Source organism: Microtus oregoni, unplaced genomic scaffold (genome assembly GCF_018167655.1).
Source record: "Microtus oregoni isolate MIOR12 unplaced genomic scaffold, Mior012 000081F_ref0000091, whole genome shotgun sequence".
Lineage (NCBI taxonomy): Eukaryota > Metazoa > Chordata > Mammalia > Rodentia > Cricetidae > Microtus > Microtus oregoni.
In genome coordinates, this window is record NW_024544541.1 from 1,472,501 (window position 1) to 1,493,198 (window position 20,698).

A 20,698-nucleotide genomic window follows, 5' to 3' on the forward strand; every position below is an offset into this window, starting at 1 on the left:
GCACAGGAATGGGTTCCTTAAAGGGGAATATGTGCTGTGGCCAGCGGGTAGAGGTGGACCAAGCTCTCACAGGACACTCTTGTCAAAGATGCTGGTTTTGAGGGTACTGGGCTTCCAAAGTGTGAAGCTCCAGGGGTCACTAGCACCTACCTGTACCCTGGAAGGAGAACTGGTCACGTGACAGGTCTCACTTTGTAGAAGCTCCTGAGCTAGAGGAAGGAAGTACACACAAGCTTAAACTTTTTGAAACGATTAATCTTGCCAGGCAGTGGTGGCACACACCTTTAATCCCAGCACTTGGGAGGCAGAGGCAGGAGGATCTCTGTGAGTTCGAGGCCAGCCTGGTCTACAAGAGCTAGCTCCAGGACAGGCACCAAAGCTACAGAGAAACCCTGTCTCGAAAAAACCAAATTTAAAAAAAATCTCTAACAAAAAAATTAATTGCATTTATTTATTTGATGAAACAGTGTGCAGGTGCAGGCCGGAGGACAGCTTGCAAGAGTTGGCTCTCTCCTACCATGTGGGTCTTAGGGCAGTGCCTTGACCCACTGAGCCATCACGCTACCCCTAAAACCTTAATTTTGATTTAATCTTTGTAAGTAAACTATATTTTAAATGAACTATTACTTGTCTACATAGTTCTCAGGCCCACCTGTCTGCATTTCACATGGCGGGGTTTTTAAGGTCACCAGATAAGCCAGTTATTAAAGTCACAGAGGATGTTACCTCATGTCAAATCCACCTCTGAGCCGAAGCTTCGAAGGCCTTTGCCACCAGCGAATGTTTTGCTAGTGGCTCCATCTCTGTCCACACCCTCACTGGGGCCAGCAGTTAGTTCCATGTCACTCGCATGGAAGAGTGCCACTGCCTGGACCATTTTCCTTCATTTTCTAACCTAACTTGATGGCAAAAATGATGTCATGACTGTGTCTCAGAGAGCTCTGTGTCTAGGTCCTCAGAAGTCGGTCACATGGGGGATGAACTGGGATGTCCGGAAGGGTGGGTGGGCAGGTGGATCAGTGAGAATATGAGTACAGTTGGAATGTGAGTGCATGGATAGTTGGCTGGACAGATGGATGGATAGTGAATGGGGGTGGGTGGGTGGAGGATGGATGGATGGATGATGGATGGATGGATGGGTGGATGGATGATGGATGGGTGGGTGGATGGATGGGTGGATGGATGGGTGGAGGATGGATGGATGGATGATGGATGGATGGAGGGGTGGATGGATGGGTGGATGGATGGATGGATGGATGGATAGTGAATGGGGGTGGGTGGGTGGAGGATGGATGGATGGATGATGGATGGATGGATGGATGATGGATGGGTGGAGGATGGATGGATGGCTGGACAGATGGATGGATAGTGAATGGGGGTGGGTGGGTGGAGGATGGATGGATGGATGATGGATGATGGATGGATGGATGGATGATGGATGGATAGTGAATGGGGGTGGGTGGAGGATGGATGGATGGATGATGGATGGATAGATGGATGGATGATGGATGGGTGGATGGATGGGTGGAGGATGGATGGATGGATGATGGATGGATGGATGGATGGGTGGATGGATGGGTGGAGGATGGATGGATGGATGATGGATGGATGGATGGGTGGATGGATGGATGGGTGGATGGGTGGAGGATGGATGGATGGATGATGGATGGGTGGAGGATGGATGGATGGATGATGGATGGATGGGTGGAGGATGGATGGATGATGGATGGGTGGAGGATGGATGGATGATGGATGGGTGGAGGATGGATGGATGGATGGGTGGATGGGTGGAGGATGGATGGATGATGGATGGATGGGTGGAGGATGGATGGATGGATGGATGGGTGGATGGATGGGTGGATGGATGGATGGATGGATGAATGATGGATGGATGGGTGGAGGATGGATGGATGGCTGGACAGATGGATGGATAGTGAATGGGGGTGGGTGGAGGATGGATGGATGGATGATGGATGGATAGATGGATGGATGATGGATGGGTGGATGGATGGGTGGAGGATGGATGGATGGATGATGGATGGATGGATGGGTGGATGGATGGATGGGTGGATGGGTGGAGGATGGATGGATGGATGATGGATGGGTGGAGGATGGATGGATGGATGATGGATGGATGGGTGGAGGATGGATGGATGATGGATGGGTGGAGGATGGATGGATGATGGATGGGTGGAGGATGGATGGATGGATGGGTGGATGGGTGGAGGATGGATGGATGATGGATGGATGGGTGGAGGATGGATGGATGGATGGATGGGTGGATGGATGGGTGGATGGATGGATGGATGGATGGATGAATGATGGATGGATGGGTGGAGGATGGATGGATGGCTGGACAGATGGATGGATAGTGAATGGGGGTGGGTGGAGGATGGATGGATGGATGATGGATGGATAGATGGATGGATGATGGATGGGTGGATGGATGGGTGGAGGATGGATGGATGGATGATGGATGGATGGATGGGTGGATGGATGGATGGGTGGATGGGTGGAGGATGGATGGATGGATGATGGATGGGTGGAGGATGGATGGATGGATGATGGATGGATGGGTGGAGGATGGATGGATGATGGATGGGTGGAGGATGGATGGATGATGGATGGGTGGAGGATGGATGGATGGATGGGTGGATGGGTGGAGGATGGATGGATGATGGATGGATGGGTGGAGGATGGATGGATGGATGGGTGGATGGATGGGTGGATGGATGGATGGATGGATGGGTGGATGGATGGGTGGATGGGTGGATGGATGGGTGGATGGGTGGGTGGATGGATGGATGATGGATGGATGGGTGGAGGATGGATGGATGGATGGATGGGTGGATGGATGGGTGGATGGATGGGTGGATGGATGGGTGGATGGATGGATGGGTGGATGGATGGGTGGAGGATGGATGGATGGATGATGGATGGATGGATGATGGATGGGTGGATGGGTAGATGGGTGGATGGATGGATGGATGGGTGGATGGATAGGTGGATGGATGGATGGATGGATGGATGATGGATGGATGGCTGGGTGGATGGATGGGTGGATGGGTGGGTGGATGGATGGATGGATGGATGGGTAGATGGATGGATGGATGATGGATGGGTGGATGGGTAGATGGGTGGATGGATGGATGGATGGGTGGATGGATGGGTGGATGGATGGATGGATGGATGGGTGGATGGGTGGGTGGATGGATGGTTGGTTGGTTAAGTGTATGCGGGTAGATGGACAAATAGGTGGAGAGTGGATGGAGTGCTGCAGGAAGGTTGAAGACTGGGGTTTCTCTCTAAGCACAGAGGGAGCCGCCCATTTGGCTCCTGTCCCCACCCAAAGGACTCTGCTCTAGCCCCTGAGCACTGGGCTCTGCTTGGGGGCAGAATGCTGGGGTTGGAGAGGCAGACAGAATAGACTCTGAAGTATTCAGTGCCAGCTCAGCTGAAGGGCAAGTGGCAGACGCAGGCTCCACATAAACCTCAGTGAAGTAACTGCTGACCCTAACGGACTTCCTTCGCAGCAACACCCAACAGCCCTGCCTACGATGATCCCCCCAGCAGGCAGCACCCCTCCGGGAGAGGCCCTCTTCCCCACTGTGGCTCCTCAGGACTTCTGGAGGTCTTCCATCTCCAGCTACTCAGGGTCCGTGACACGACACATCAGCCACCGGGCCAACAACTTCAAACGCCACCCCAAGAGGAGGAAGTGCATTCGCCCCTCTCCTCCCCCTCCCCCCAACACTCCATGTCCCATCGAGCTGGTGGACTTTGGAGACTTGCACCCACAGAGGTCGTTTTGGGAGCTGCTTTTCAATGGCTGCATTTTGTTTGGCATCGAGTTCAGCTACGCCATGGAGACGGCTTACGTGACTCCGGTACTCCTGCAAATGGGCCTGCCTGACCAGCTCTACAGCCTAGTGTGGTTCATCAGCCCCATCCTTGGTGAGCCCTGATGGTGGACGGCCTCTGGAAATCTCCGGAAGCTTCCAGAAGCCTCTGCTGAAGCAGCTTTGAGGGACCCGAGGGGACGAGGGAGGAATTGAGTTCCCCTCCTTAGTATGGGCTGTGGGAAAACACAGGTATGGCCGGTCACATCCTGTATTCTAAGTTCTTTGATCTGTACTGGAGGGTAGGACAGACATTAGGTAGACCCCAGGATTGCATCATCGAACATGCTCCTAGCACTCAGCGCAAAATCTGAGCCATGAAGTTGATGCAACATGGGAGGGGACTGGGTTTTGCTGGGATTCCCCAGGAAGGTCCAGGGATTCCCAGGAAGGTCTTGTACAGCAAGTCTGGTTGCTTTAATGTTTTGGTGCCTTGGGGTATGTGCTTGCTCGTGGTGCCTTGGGAGTGCCAGTGGCTGCTTCAGCATCCCCGTGGCACTACACTAGGGACCGGGTAATAACACCTGCCTGCTGCCTGCTCTGTTTCAGGATTCCTGCTGCAGCCTCTGCTGGGTGCCTGGAGTGACCGGTGTACCTCAAGGTTTGGAAGGAGACGCCCTTTCATTCTTGTCCTGGCGATAGGTCTGTTGTTTGGCATGAAAATAAAATGGAAAGAAAGAAACAAAGATGGGAGGGAGGGAAAGAGAGGCTCAAGCAATTCCGAGGCAGCCCCAGGCCCAACCTTGCCTGAGCCAACACTAAGAATAAATCATTTAGTTTTTTTCTTTGTTTTAATAAGCTAATAGAGCTCATCTTGTCCTTGCTCAGCTTGATGGGATGAAAACCTTAGTCTGAGTGAAAGAACTCTGCCGTCTGCAGGCGACTCCCCCGGGCTCCTAAGTCCTCAGTCTCAACACGGAAGTGAGCCGCGGAGATAGAAAATGGTTCCATTTTCTCTGGTGACTTTGTCTCTCTGTTTCCAGGGGCGTTGCTGGGCTTGTCGCTCCTGCTCAATGGAAGGGACATTGGGATGGCCCTGGCTGACACGGCCACCAACCACAAGTGGGGCATCCTCCTGACTGTGTGCGGGGTGGTGCTGATGGACTTCAGCGCAGACTCGGCGGATAACCCCAGCCACGCCTACATGATGGACGTGTGTGGCCCGGTGGACCAGGACCGAGGCCTGAACATCCATGCTCTCATGGCGGGTGAGTGCCTTTCCCCCAGGCAAGACTGCAGTGTGTGGAGTTCAGATGTGTGTCCCTTGGGAGGTGGGGGATGTCCTTCCTTACCTCTAGGTTTAAAAATAAGTTGATGAAGTTCAAATATATAAATATACAGGTTAACATCGAAGCAATAGAAAACATTTATGTATGGGAAAGGTGCTCGACCTGAGTTTGACTCTCAGAACTTACATGATGATAAGAAAGAACTAATTCCTACAAATTGCCCTCTGACCACCACACGTGCACCAACACCACACACACACACACACACACACACACACACACACACACACACACACTCCATAGCCCCAAAAATAAACAAATAGGGCTGGAGAGATGGCTCAGTGGCTAGGAGCACTGGCTGTTCTTCCTGAGGTCCTGAGTTCAGTTTCTAGCAACCACATAGTAGCTCACAGCCATCTATAGTGAGATCTGGCTCCCTCTTCTGGTGGGAAAGTGTACATGCGGGCACACACTGTATACATAATAAATATTTCTTTTTAAAAAATAAACAAATAGGGCTGGAGAGATGGCTCAGAGGTTAAGAGCACTGCCTGCTCTTCCAAAGGTCCTGAGTTCGATTCCTGGCAACCACATGGTGGCTCACAACCGTCTGTAATGAGATCTGGTGTTCTCTTCTGGCCTGCAGAGATACATGCAGACAGAATGCTGTATACGTAATAAATAAATAAATTTAAAAAAAATAAATAAACAAATAGAAAATATTTATCTCGGAACTGAACACGCACAGAATCCCAGGGTTTCCCAGTACTGTATAACCAGGTGTGGTGACAGACACAGGGGAATCAGGAGTTCAAACTCACTTTAGACTACATAGTCTGAAACCAAACTGGGATACATGAGACCCGTGTGTGTGTGTGTGTGTGTGAGAGAGAGAGAGACAGAGACAGAGACAGAGACAGAGAGCCACAGAGAGAGACACAGAGAGAGAACAAGTAGGGTGTGTTGCACTCCTTTAATCCCAGCACTCAGGAATCATGCGGATCAATATGAGTTCAAGGGCAGCCTGGTCTATGTAGTGAATTCCAGGCCAGCCAGGGCTACACAATGAGTCCTGTCTCAAATAAATAAGCCAAGAAATTGGCTAAAATCATCGGGGGGGGGGGGGGGGGGGCCTGAAGAGATGGCTCAGTGGTTAAGACGGTTATTGCTCTTACAGACAACCTGAGTCAGCTCCCAGCACCACATGGAAACTCACCCACCTGTAACTCCAGCTTCAGTTGGCCCAGTGCCTCTTATTGCCCTGTGTGCATCTGCACTCATGCAGCGACCATCCCTCCACATACACACTCAACAAGCCCCCACATACACACATACACACTCAACAACCCCCCACATACACACATACACACTCAACAACCCCCCACATACACACATACACACTCAACAACCCCCTACATACACACATACACACTCAACAACCCCCCACATACACACGTACACACTCAACAACCCCCCACATACACACATACACACTCAACAACCCCCCACATACACACATACACACTCAACAACCCCCCACATACACACATACACACTCAACAACCCCCTACATACACACATACACACTCAACAACCCCCCACATACACACGTACACACTCAACAACCCCCCACATACACACATACACACTCAACAACCCCCACATACACATTCAACAACTCCCACATACATACATACACACTCAACAACCCCCCACATACACACATACACACTCAACAACCCCCTACATACACACATACACACTCAACAAACCCCCACATACACACTCAATAACCCCCCACATACACATTCAACAACCCCCTACATACACACATACACACTCAACAACCCCCCACATACACACATACACACTCAAAAACCCCCTACATACACATATACACACTCAAAAACCCCCTACATACACACATACACACTCAACAACCCCCCACATACACACATACACACTCAACAACCCCCCACATACACACATACACACTCAACAACCCCCTACATACACACATACACACTCAACAACCCCCCACATACACACGTACACACTCAACAACCCCCCACATACACACATACACACTCAACAACCCCCACATACACATTCAACAACTCCCACATACATACATACACACTCAACAACCCCCCACATACACACATACACACTCAACAACCCCCTACATACACACATACACACTCAACAACCCCCCACATACACACTCAATAACCCCCCACATACACATTCAACAACCCCCTACATACACACATACACACTCAACAACCCCCCACATACACACATACACACTCAAAAACCCCCTACATACACATATACACACTCAAAAACCCCCTACATACACACATACACACTCAACAACCCCCCACATACACACATACACACTCAACAACCCCCCACATACACACATACACACTCAAAAACCCCCCACATACACACTCAACAACCCCCCACATACACACATACACACTCAACAACCCCCACATACACATTCAACAACTCCCACATACACACATACACACTCAACAACCCCCCACATACACACATACACACTCAACAACCCCCACATACACACATACACACTCAACAACCCCCCACATACACACATACACACTCAACAACCCCCACATACACATTCAACAACCCCCCCCACATACACATAATTTAAAAATAATAAAGACAGTAAGCATTTTTAAAAATTAAACAGGTTGGGCATGTATAGTGTACGCCTTTGATCTCAGCACTAGGGATGCAGAGGCAGATGGTTTCTGAATCTGAGTCAGCCTGGTCTACATAGCAAGTTCCAGCACTCAGGAGGCAGAGGCAGGCCTGGTCTAGAGTGAGCCAGGCAGGGTTACATACATATGGTAATAGATTAATAATAGGTAATAAATTAATAATATCCATATGAAACCTGCCCTTGTTCAAGGGTCACAAATCTGCAATGTTTCTTCCAAAAGATGTATCGAAAGCTAGTTAGAAGGACCCCACATTCACCAGAGATGGCTTCGTGGGTAAAGACCCTTGCTCTGCAAAGCCCAATGACTTCAGTCCCATCCCCAGAATCTGGGGTCATTCGTAGAGGTGACTTTCCTCATGGTGCCCTACACAGGGATGACAGTAGGATGACAGTAAGGGACACGCTCATGTACACACTGGCTTGTCTGATCAGGATGAGGTCTTGGTGTGTTCATGCTGCCCTGAAGCTGGGCCGTCTTAAAGCAAAGGAAAAGGTGGCTATGATCCGTGAGTATAACGCACTTCCTTTCAAATGGAAGGACAGTGGGCAGTTTGTCCTTGTGCTCCCTGCCCTGGAGCCACGTTCCTAGGTTAACATGGTGACGAGAGTAGCCAGCTGGTCCTGGAGGGTATGTCAGGAACATGGGGGGGGCGGATCCCCTCCTCACTTGCTGGGGTGTAGCTGGGACAGACACTGGATCCAGTCCTTGGAATGGACTATGCTACTATAACATTCTTCTGAAAAGTGGCCCCACCTTTTCTGGGGTCTTTTCCTTGCCTGTCTAGGTCCTAGAGGACACGGAATTCTCTTTCTCTCCACAGGTCTGGGCGGAGGATTCGGCTATGTGGTCGGGGGCATCCACTGGGACAAAACTGGCTTCGGGAGGGCCCTGGGGGGTCAGCTCCGTGTCATCTATATCTTCACCGCCATCACCCTGAGCGTCACCACTGTGCTCACCCTGATTAGCATCCCTGAGAGGCCCCTGCGGCCCCTGGGTGAGAAGAGGACAGCCATGAAGAGCCCCAGCCTCCCGTTGCCCCCCTCCCCGCCTGTCCTGTTGGAAGAGGGGGCCGGTGACACCCTCCCCTCTACTACAGCCACCAGCCTGTATGCCAGCTTCTCCAGCCCTATCTCACCACCCAGCCCCCTCACGCCCAAGTACGGCAGCTTCATCAGCAGGGACAACTCGCTCACGGGCATCAACGAGTTCGCCTCCTCCTTTGGCACCTCCAACATAGACAGCGTGCTCATTGACTGCTTCACGGCGGGCCATGACAACTACCTGGCTCTCCCCAGCAGTGTCCCCAGGCAGGCCATCAGTGTCAGTTTTCCCCGGGCCCCTGATGGCTTCTACTGCCAGGAGAGGGGGCTGCTGGAGAGGAGAGAGGGGGCCCTGACCTTGGGCTCGGATGGAGATGTTCTAAGGGTAGGCTCTCTGGACACCTCCAAGCCACGGGCCTCAGGGATCCTGAAGAGGCCCCAGACCTTGGCTCTCCCAGATGTGACTGGGGGAAATGGTCCTGAAGCCAGCAGGAGAAGGAACGTGACCTTCAGTCAGCAGGTAAAAGCAACGAGATGTCAAGGGGGAGGCATGGACCCGACAGACTGTCCACGGTGATGGTCAGAGGGTGAGGGGGGGAGTGCAGCCTCAGAGATGACTTCCTTTGCATGTGGGTATATCACTTTGGGATGTCTGAGTCCCCGGATGGGAGGGTTTGTTGAGGGCAGTGACTCCCTGGCGGTCCTCCTCAGACTGTCACGTTTGCCCCAAAGAAACTGAGGCCAGGGCCACCTCTCTAGAGTGTGGCACAGCGCTGCGCGTAGGCTGCCCAGCCACGGCCCACATGGGCCCCTCGAACATGATGCCAACAGATCCGAGACTTAAAGGAAAATGGTGACGTCATGGCAGCCTGCAGTGTCTCTAGGTCCTCCCCAATGTGAGCAGTTGCCCCTGCTCATGTCTGACCCCGAAAGGCTGCACGCACAAGGCAGTCTTCTGCAAAGGGGCAGAATCTTCTGGAAGGCTGTTTGCAGTGCCTTTAGTGTGTGTGTGGGTGGCCACGGGGTTATTGGTGTCCTTTGGAGGTTATATAAAAATCTGGCACAGGGAAAGGATACCCAAGGAATGGCGCCTGAGGCTGTCCTGGGCCTTGACACCTACATGTGTGCCTGTATCCACATGCATATGTGTGCGCGCACGCACACACACACACACTCAGCACCCTCCACCTCGAAGAGGAGACTCCTTCAAGCTGTCTTCTATTTAGGTAAACAGTGTCTGTGCCCCTTGGCCTCGGGCACCCTCACAGGAAGAGAGAGATCGGAAACTCGGGTCTCTAGGCTATCTTTGAAGCATCTAACCCACATGGGTTTCTTCAGGGAGGTTATTCTGGAGACAGGTAGACTGGTGCCTGACCCAGTGAGACACAGATGCCACTGGCTGGCCGGGCCAGCGCCACGGCCTCTGCCAGAGAAAGGGCTCTGCAGCCAGTGGCTGCTCTTCCCGGGGACGTGCCCAGAGGTCCAGATGCAGAGGGCGGCCCAGGACCTGCCCAGCGTTTCAGCCCATTGTCTCCAGAGGCAGTGTTTCCTAGCTGCACAGATCAAGGGTTGGTCTTCATCCAGGGAGCTTCTCTGACCCTTTGTCAATTGGAACGTTCTGTTTCACGGCACTCAGGTGGCTACTGGATTCAGGTCTTAGCTTGAGGCTCCCAGCATTCCCCTTTTCCTGTCCCCTCCCAGCTTCCATTCTGTCAACAATGGTTAGGGCGTAAGTTCTTTGGAAACAGTAAAAATGGGGCTGGAGAGTCAACTCAGCTGTCGAGAGCACTGGCTGCTCTTCCAGAGGTTCCGGGTTCAGTTCCCAGCACCCACGTGGTGGCTCACAACTGTCTGTAACTCCAGTTGCGGGGAATCTGACACCCACACAGATATACATGCAGGCAAAACACCAATGCACATAAAAGATAAATAAAATGGTAAAAATTGTGGACGGAAGGCTGGGGCAGTCCCTCAGTTGGTCGGGAGCTTGTCTGGCATGGACGGAGCAGTAGTCCTGTCTTCTCCCCATACACAGGGGAGATTAATGAGGCCCTATTTTCAAAGAGAAAAAAGTTGAGCTAAACAGGAACACATCTAGGTGTGTGTGTGTGTGAGAGAGAGAGAGAGAGAGAGAGAGAGAGAAGGGGAGAGAGAGAGAGAGAGAGAGAGAGGAGAGAGAGAGGAGAGAGAAGGGGGAGAGAAGGGGGAGAGAGCGAGAGAAAGAGAGAGAGAGAAGGGGAGAGGGGGAGAGAGAGAGAGAGGAGAGAGAAGGGGGGAGAGAAGGGAGAGAGAGAGAGAGAGAGAGAGAGAGAGAGAGAGAGGAGAGAGAGAAACCCGTGCTGTACTGTAGAGCGCTCACAATGAGCTTCCACCTGTAGCTGCTCCCGGGTCTCAGTCGTGAAGCCCATGGGGTGCCTGGTGCTTGGTTCCCACCCTGTCAGAAGGCAGAGTGGGGCCAGCGAGATGGCCCAGCTGGTAAACAAACGTCCTGCTGCACAAGCCTGATGCTTGGTTCCCACCCTGTCAGAAGGCAGAGTGGGGCCAGCGAGATGGCCCAGCTGGTAAACAAACGCCCTGCTGCACAAGCCTGGTGACCAAAGTCTGGTCCCGGGACTCCCAGAACTGTCCTGACTTGCACATGTGTGCTATGGTATGGATACTCCCAGAACTGTCCTGACTTGCACATGTGTGCTATGGTATGGATACTCCCAGAACTGTCCTGACTTCCACATGTGTGCTATGGTATGGATACTCCCAGAACTGTCCTGACTTCCACATGTGTGCTATGGTATGGATACTCCCAGAACTGTCCTGACTTCCACATGTGTGCTATGGTATGGATACACCTGCACTCATCCACATCCGTACATAACACATACACTATGCACACACACATCCAATAATAATGATAATACTAAATAAAATTTAGTAAAAGACAGAGGTCCCTGCAGTGTGCGCTGTGAGCTGTCCGCACTTTGCTTCTCAGCACGCTCCAGCACACGCCTTGGGGGACCTGGGCCTCGCGGCTCTGACTCAGTCTCTGTTTCAGGTCGCAAACATCCTTCTGAACGGTGTGAAGTACGAGAGTGAGCTGACCGGCTCCAGTGAGCAGTCGGAGCAGCCACTGTCTCTGCGGCGCCTCTGCTCTACCATCTACAACATGCCCAAGGCACTGCGCAATCTCTGTGTCAACCACTTTCTGGGTGAGCCACGACGCCATCTGTGCCTGGGTGCCTGCGCTGGGTCTGGGCACAGAGCTCCTCTTCTCGGGGTTTTAGCATTCCTCCATCTGCTCCTCCAGGTTAATGATGAACCCCGCTTTCCTGGAATGCCATCCTCAGATGAGGGCAGGCAGATCCACACACCTGCATGCCTGGTGGTGCCCTTAAATCACCAGGGCTTGGCACGCAAGTGACTTTTTATATTATTATTATTGGTTTTTTCAAGACAGGGTTTCTCTGTAGCTTTGGAGCCTGTCCTGGAATTCACTCTGTAGATCAGGCTGGCCTCAAACTCACAGATATGTGCCTGCCTCTGCCTCCTGAGTGCTGGGATTAAAGGCGTGCGCCACCACCCAGTGACAGGCAAGACTCTTAAAAATGAAGTCAGCCTTTCCCACGGTGGTCTTTGCAGGGTGTCCCACATAAGCGACAATCATGATGGCACCGTCACCTATGCGATGGGTGTTTAGTGGAGCAGTTTATGCCAACAAAAGCTAGGATAGGGACACAGGTGTCCCATCTGGGGAAGGGGTAAATGACGAATCTGTGTGGGGACTGACTCTGCTGTTGTGGAATGAGATTAATAATATTTGGTGGGCTAAAGATATAGCTCGGTCGGCACAGTGCTTGCCACACAAGCATGGGGACTGAGTTTGGCTCCTCAGCACCCATGTGGTGTGGGCATGGTACACACATCTGTGATGTCAGCCCTGGCAGAGTGGGGACAGAAGGATCCTGGGGGTCAGCCAGCCACTCTAGCCAATTAAGGAGCTACAAGTTCAGCGAGAGACCCTGTCTGAAGGAGATAAGATGGAGAGCAATTGGGGACATCTGATGTTGATCTCTGGCCTCCTGTATGCACAAGTATCACCTGTGAGCACACCCAGTACACACATACAGATTATAACAACATTACTTGATGAGGTGACGGTTTATTGTGGCTTGAGAGGGCTTGACCATCACCACCCTCGGCCAAGGACGGTGTCAGAAGAATCTTCATAGAGTGGCACTGGGAAGCAGGATCAGTATATCCACATGGCAGTTTGCACTTCCTAATATATTTTTACCCCTGCTGGGTGTTATGGTGCACACCTTTAATCCCAGCACCCACGAGGCAGAGGCAGGTGGGTCTCTGAGTTCCAGACCAGCCTGGTCTACACAACAAGTTCCAGGACGGCCAGGATTGTGTAGAGAAACCCTGTCAAACAAAACACACAAATAAGGATGTTAGGTGATGGATAAACATTCCTGGCAGCCAGCCTTTACTGGGTGAGGCTCTGTGGGACAGGGAGGCAAGACTTTAGAAATAACAAACTCTACAGATCTGGAAACTGGAACTGAATTACTGTCAGTATGGAAACTGCCACATTGCAACTAAAACGGAGGAACTTTACGAAAGCATCATGACCCTGGTTAACATGGCCCAGGCTGGACTTGAACTTCTAATCTTCTCTTTCCTTTATTTTCTTCTTCTTTTTTTTAAATATTTATTTATTTGTTTATTACGTATACAGTATTCTTTCTGCAGTCCAGAAGAGGGTACCAAGCCTCATTACAGATGGTTGTGAGCCACCATGTGGTTGCTGGGAATTGAACTCAGGACCTTTGGAAGAGCAGGCAATACTCTTAACCACCGAGCCATCTCTCCAGCCCCCTCTTTCCTTTATTTTCTAAGTGCTGAGACACCGGGTGTGAGCCACTGAGCCTGGCTTTTGTGCGTTACCTTCTGTCTAGTAAGAGTGCTGGAAGGAAAGGCTGAACCTCTGTCTTCCTCCAGGGTGGCTCTCGTTCGAGGGCATGCTGCTCTTCTACACGGACTTCATGGGTGAGGTGGTGTTCCAGGGGGACCCGAAGGCACCACACACGTCGGAAGCATATCAGAAGTACAACAGCGGCGTCACCATGGGCTGCTGGGGCATGTGCATCTATGCATTCAGTGCCGCCTTCTACTCAGGTACCCACCGTCTACTGCATGCATGCTGCCCACTGAACGACCAAGAGGTCACGTCTCTACACATGCAGGCGTGAAGTATCCCTTTAGAGGAGACACCTCTGTCTTTCGTCCGAGACCTCAGCTACTGCACTGTCCTGGAGCAAGAGTGGCTGTCTGGGGTGCAGAGACCAACTCTGTGGGTTTCAGGTCTCCAAAGAGGAGGCACTCCAAAGGGGACATGTCTAGACTTGCCTAGACCATGGGTTCACACCTAAGGGCAAAGCGGGGCCTGGGTACAAGCCAGGGGGCCACAAACAGGCAGGGGTGTGGCTGCTAAAGCTATTCTTCTCACGAGGTTCCATAGAACAATGGGGCCAAAGGAGGCCTGGGAACGAGGCAGGTGACCATCTGTGGTGATGTCGGGGGCGGGAGAAGCTAGAGTGTGGAGTGCAGGGTGGGCAGAGTCTGGAGTCCGGGTTGACTCTGACTGAGGCTGTGCTCCTGGGACACCATGCTCGGCTCATCCCAGGACAGTCCTCTAGGACTTGGCTGGCAGCACGAACGTACCGTATTCTCCTGGGGTCTTAAGGTGAAAGGTCAGATATTTCCAGATTCTGAGGCCAACATGCCTCTGTTGCAGGGTCTTAGCAGTGCCCAGTGGTTCCAAAGCAATCATGACCTTACAGGCGGGGCTCGGCATGGTGTGCTCTGAGATGTGAACCTCACAGGGTCTTCGTGTGCCACCAAAACAAACAAAAAAAGCTCCTTTTGTTTGTTTTTACAGTTATTTAAAAATACAAAGCAGCCGGGATGACTCAGTAGGTAAAGGCCCTTGCTGCCAAGCTTGGCGATCTGAATTTGATCGCCAGAATCCACGTGGTGGAGGGAAGAAAATGATGTCAACAAGCCGTCCTCCGACCTCCACCCATGTGCCATGACACATGTGCATCTCCCCTACCCCACCCCACCATGCACACTAAATGAATATTTAACTTTTTTTTTTTTTAAGTACAAAGTGACTCTTGGCACTGGGGTCATCCAAAACCAGGTTGAGTAGATGAATGGTGGGGGGTGGCGGGACAGGGAAGGTTGCAGGCTGGGCAGGTCATGGTGGAAGACATTCCTTAGCACTTACAGGGCTCTAGGCCCCATCTTGTAGCACCACACACGTGACAAAACTTTGAAAAATAGGTCAAAACAACCAGACTGCCGAACAGAGTTTGTGGAGTGTAGCCCAGTGCAATAGTCTATGTATGTACTTAGCATGTTTCAAGCCAAATTCAATCCCCAGAGACCCCCAAACTAGATGTTAGCCTCACTTGTGAGTCCCTGAGATCAGCACTTTGGGGGTATTGGGACCCCCTTAGCCTTAGGTTTTCCTTTACTCTGTCATGTGTTCTCTGGGTAGCCCATGGCATAATGAAGATGATGGCCAGTCAAGGGGTAGACTTGGGGCTCCCATTGCAGGCTGGAGACCAAGGTTTAACCTAAGACCCCACCTGTCGATCCATAGACGCCCCAGGACCCTTATACGGCAGGTGTGAATGAGGACAGCCCAGGTCTTGCTATCCATGCAACAGGCCTGCAGGGACAAGCCACCTGCTCAGCTGCTTCCTGTGCCCACGTCTGCTCTGCGCGCGGGGGGGGGGGGGGGGGGGGGGGGGGGGGGATGAGACATGGTGCAGGGGAGAGGCCTGGCCAGCCATTCAGTCTCTGTCCTGCCTGCAGCTATCCTGGAGAAACTGGAGGAGTGCCTGAGCGTCCGTACTCTCTACTTCATCGCCTACCTCGCCTTTGGCCTGGGCACTGGCTTGGCTACACTCTCCAGGAACCTCTATGTGGTCCTGTCCCTCTGCACCACCTACGGCATCCTGTTCTCCACGCTCTGCACCCTGCCCTACTCCTTGCTCTGCGATTACTACCAGAGTAAGAAGGTGGGTACGGTCGCCACTGCCTCTTAGAGGCATCTTAACAGAGAACTGTCGTGTGCGAGCTGCAGGGCCTTTGGCTGAGAATGGAGATCATCCAGGCAGAGGCTGACAGTTTTGAATGGAGGGAGCCCTTCTGAGTGTGCTCGCTCCACACCAGTAGCTTCCCCAGCCAGCATTGGCACCTTCCTGAGGCTACCTCCAGGCTACTTCCCACTCTGAACAGGGACACTGGGGAAGGGGGTCCCCTATGAACACAGCGGTTCAAGGCTGGGTCCAGAGAGGGAGAGCGGGACACCTGGAATGTGGTGATAACAACATGACACAGAGAGGCCAATTTGTTTGTTTTGTTTTATGTTTTTCGAGACAGGGTTTTGCTATTTAGCTCTTGCTGTCCTGGAACTCACTCTGTAGATCAGGCTGGCCTCGAACTCATGGAGATCTGTCCACCTGTCTCTGCCTACCGAGTGCGGGGATTAAAGGTGTGCGCCAACACCACCGGGCGAGGCGGGGGTGGGGGTAGAGCTTAAAAGCAGAGTTGATGTGGAAGGTCTGTCTCTAACAAGGGAAAGAAAAAGGTTTGTCTTATTTAGTCCAGATTTTTACTATTGGTGTCTGAGATGTGTGTGTGTGGTCACATGGGCCACCAGGTATGTGCGCGGGTCAGAGGACTCCAGTGCAGCTGGTCTTCTTCCTCCACCCATACACAGGCTCTGCTAACCACACTTAGGCTGTGAGGCTTGTATCGCTAGATGACAAGCCCCTGTACCCGCTGTACCGTCTGGTTGGCCGTTTTACTGAGGTCTGATTCTGCACAGGGTTTTGCTTTTGTTTTCCACAACTGTTCTACGTAGCTAAGGCTGGCCTCAAAGTGGTCCGCTTGCCTCCACATCCTCAGCACCAGGACTAAGAGTTACTTAGCAGGGTGTGAGTCAGGAGAGTTCGAGGTCACCTGCTACATAGTGAGTCCGAAGCCAGTTGGGGGTGATGTGAGAATACGTCTCAAAACATAAAGTAAAAGAAACAGACGGGGCTGGAGAGATGGCTCAGTGGTTAAGGGCATTGCCTGCTCTTCCAAAGGTCCTGAGTTCAATTCCCAGCAACCACATGGTGGCTCACAACCATCTGTAATAAGGTCTGGCGCCCTCTTCTGGCCTTCGGCATACACACAGATAGACTATTGTATACATAATAAAAAATAATAAATAAATATTTAAAAAAAAATTTACAAAAAAAAAAAAAGAAAAAAGAAACAGAGTGGTCAGGTAGTGGTGGCGCACGCCTTTAATCCCAGCACTTGGGAGGCAGAGGCAGGTGGATCTCTGTGAGTTCAAGGCCAGCTTGGTCTACAGAGTGAGTTCCAGGAGTTCCAGGACAGTGGCTTTTGGTATATTCATGACTTGTGCAGCCACTGTCCCGAGGCCAGGCAGGTGCTGAAGCAGAGACAGTCCTGTGCCAGGAGCCAGCTTCTGGTTGTTACACCTCTGGACACTGGCTGACCTCTGCTATGGTCCTGTTCCACCTGTCTGCTCTTCCTGGGTCCCCTCATCCCTGCACATTCAGGAGGTTGTGGCAGGTCTAACTGATGAGATTGTTCCCTGGTCAGTTTGCAGGGTCCAGCGCAGACGGCACACGGCGTGGCATGGGAATGGACATCTCGCTGCTTAGCTGCCAGTACTTTCTGGCTCAGATCCTTGTCTCTCTGGTCCTGGGGCCCCTGACCTCGGCCGTGGGCAGTGCCAATGGCGTGATGTACTTCTCCAGCCTCGTGTCCTTCCTAGGCTGCCTCTACTCCTCTCTGTGTGTCACCTATGAAATTCCCTCTGGTGATGCGGCTGACGAGGAGCAGCAGCCCCTCCTGCTCAATGTCTGATGCCTCAGAATCTCGACTTTGGACTTGAAGGTGGTCTGCAGCAGGCTGGCCACTGAGAAACCAAAGGCCTTGGCAGCCAGCCAGGCTTCCTGTGGAATGTAAATATCTGGTAAATAAAGACAGCAGCCAAGCCTTCTAGAAGCTTCTCTTATCCAAGGGCATGAGGTCACCTGGGCGGAGCTACCCTCCTGGGGATGGTGGTATCCTGTGAAGTTCAGTTATCAAAGGAGAGGATATAACTCAGAGCTCAACTGTACTTCTCCATCAAGGATGCTTTTGCTATCTGCCTGCTCCCTGCAAGGTTTGCAATAGTGTTGGTCACCACAGCTTAGCTGGGTACCATTTGCCATCTGAGGATGTCACAAACATCCTAGGATACACAGCCCCCAGCAGCAAAGGCTTATCCAGGCCAAGATGCCAGTGGTGCAGAGTGGAGAACACCGTAACTCTGGTATCTGGGCCGTATGTTCTGCATACTGCATCATGGTTATATCAGTTTGTGTTGCCCTTGCCCCACCCCCTGGTGGTTCAGAACGCCTCATAACCATCCCTACTCCCTCCCTCTCTTTCTTCCTCCTTCATTCCTTCCTCCCTTCATCCTCCATCCAGACATCCATCCCTCCCTCCCTGTATTCATCCATCCTCCATCCATCCCTCCATCTATCTATCCATCCATTCACCCATCCATCCCTCCATCCTCCAACCATCCCTCCATCCATCTACCCATCATCCCTCCATCTATCTATCCATCCCTCCATCCATCCATTCACCCATCCATCCTCTATCCATCCCTCTGTCTATCCACTTGCTATATAGTTTGGATCTGATGCCTTGGTACCCAGCCCACTGTGCAAGTGGGAAGTCATGGAGCATTAAGAGGCAGGGGCTAGTGGGAGGAAGTTGAGTCATTAGGACACATGGCGGAGGGGATATTGGGATGGTGGCCTCTTCTCTTTGCTTCTTGCTGCCATTAGCTGAGCAGTTCCTTGGCTATACATCTCATGTGATGCATGGAGCCACCGCCACAAGCTCAACACAACAGAGACCATGGCCTAGAACTTAAGATAAAAGCAAAACGACCCTTTCCCCTTTAAGTTAATCTCTCAGGCACACCATCCTCCCACCCAGGAGAGTCCAGGGGAAGTTCAGGGATTAATGTAAATCAACAAGAGACCCCCCCCCCCCACACACACACAGGAACAGAGGCTCATGCCTTAAGATGGTAGCGAGTGTTATAGGCTGTGAGCAGGGCAGCAGTCTAGGGCTCGCTCTAGTGAGATGCCTTTGAGCATCCCCACAAAGAAAGGGGACAATCTCTGAATGAGAGTCTGCTTGACATGTCTGAGTGAGCACACACATCAACAACACGCCCAAGAAAATGAGACCCTTGGGGAGCATCAGGGACACAGCTGCCCATACCACCCTCCTGCCCGAGTGCCATGTCCCCTCCCTTCTCAGCCATTCATCACACAGAGGGATGCTGAAGGTCTCTGGGTGTTGGGACGACTACTACTACCACTGTTGGGAGCCAGGCTTACAGAAGGATAACATATGGGCCATGTCTCTGGGCTTCTAGCACCTCTTACTGACCTGGAGAGCTGTCTTCTCATGAGACCACCTTCTCTGACCACCTTCCACCACCCAGCACCCCAGCTTGCTCGAGGCTGCCCTAGAGATGTCCTGGGCAACTCTTTCTCCCATTCTGCTGATTAACTGGCTGTGTAGGAAGAGCTGGGAAAGGGCACTGTGGTTCCTAATGTTCTGAGCCTGGTGTGGGGCTATGTGGCCCCTAGTCCATCCATTCCCCATCCCCCGCCCCCCAGTGCATGGTCTCTGACCACCATTGCCAGCCCTGAAGAGAATGTGAGCACCAACACGGAGCTCATCAGCTTGCTCTGACCAGTTAGGACCAGTTGAGCAGAAACCCATGACCTCTGTGGTATTAAGTCACGTTCCCTTTGGCTCACAGTCAACTCCCTTGTCATAGTCATAACCTCTCATGTAACCCACAGATGCAACCAGGTGCTTGTCCTCAGTGATTCCAGGATGTAGCATTTTTCTGTGCCCTGCTCTCCTGTCATCTTCTGACTTCCCTCCAGCTATGTCCACAGACCCTGATACTCAGGCGACAGCAAGGAGTCCTTGCCTCCTGTCTAACCTGCCTTCAGGCTGCCTTTCAAGCCACTTCCTCCCATCCTGCCCCAGCCTCAAGGCTATAGACACTGACCCTGTGTTCGTAAGGAAAGCCCTATTCTCCTTTGCCCTTGGTCCACTCAGGGCTGTCCCCACGGCTAGTCCTCTAGAGCTGTCATTCCTCTAGAGTCCCACCTTCCTATACTTGGACTAGCGACTCCCTTTCTTCAAGTTCTGTCTTGGCAATGTTTGTGCTTCAAAAAGTGTGTTCATATCTGTGAATGTGTGTTTGCATACACGCAGAGGCCAGGGCTCAAGGCCTAGGCTAGTTAGCCAGAGTACTCCAGGAACCTCCTGTCCCTGCTTCCCCAGCACTGGGATTAAAAGTATCCCATCACAGCTGACTTTTTCTGTGGCACCAGGGATCTAATTCAGATCTTCGTGTTTTTGTGGCAGGCACCCTGAGTTACCTCTCCAGCCCCATTCTGTGCTCTGAACTACATTTGAGCCACAGTTCCAGGGGACTCCTTAGGATTAGGTTTCCCCCAGCACCATAGACCACCCAACTACACGAGAAGAGTTTAGGTTCCTCAAGAATGTGGTCCTGAATAGCTATCCTCTGCTCTGGGTTGTTTTTTTCCCAGAACTGCTCCAGTCTGGCAGAGAAATGACAAGGGAAGCTA

The 20,698-nt window shown here is 52.0% G+C and overlaps 1 protein-coding gene across 4 annotated transcripts in view; it reads left to right on the plus strand.

The window, feature by feature from the left end:
- Positions 1-18,012, plus strand: part of LOC121441728 (proton-associated sugar transporter A) — a 22,121-nt gene extending 4,109 nt beyond the window's left edge. Inside the window, exons 2-9 of one of the 4 annotated variants that reach the window (XM_041642976.1) lie at positions 3,534-3,954; positions 4,449-4,541; positions 4,883-5,107; positions 8,708-9,447; positions 11,977-12,130; positions 13,926-14,102; positions 15,810-16,015; positions 17,616-18,012. In XM_041642976.1, the coding sequence (XP_041498910.1) occupies positions 3,558-3,954; positions 4,449-4,541; positions 4,883-5,107; positions 8,708-9,447; positions 11,977-12,130; positions 13,926-14,102; positions 15,810-16,015; positions 17,616-17,882 (2,259 nt within the window). In that variant the 5' untranslated portion in view covers positions 3,534-3,557 and the 3' untranslated portion in view covers positions 17,883-18,012. Of the gene's footprint in view, positions 1-3,533; positions 3,955-4,035; positions 4,092-4,448; positions 4,542-4,882; positions 5,108-8,707; positions 9,448-11,976; positions 12,131-13,925; positions 14,103-15,809; positions 16,016-17,615 lie in introns of those variants that run through there. The other 3 variants (XM_041642979.1, XM_041642977.1, XM_041642978.1) reach the window with 3 other exon arrangements.
- Positions 18,013-20,698: the final 2,686 nt, after the last annotated feature.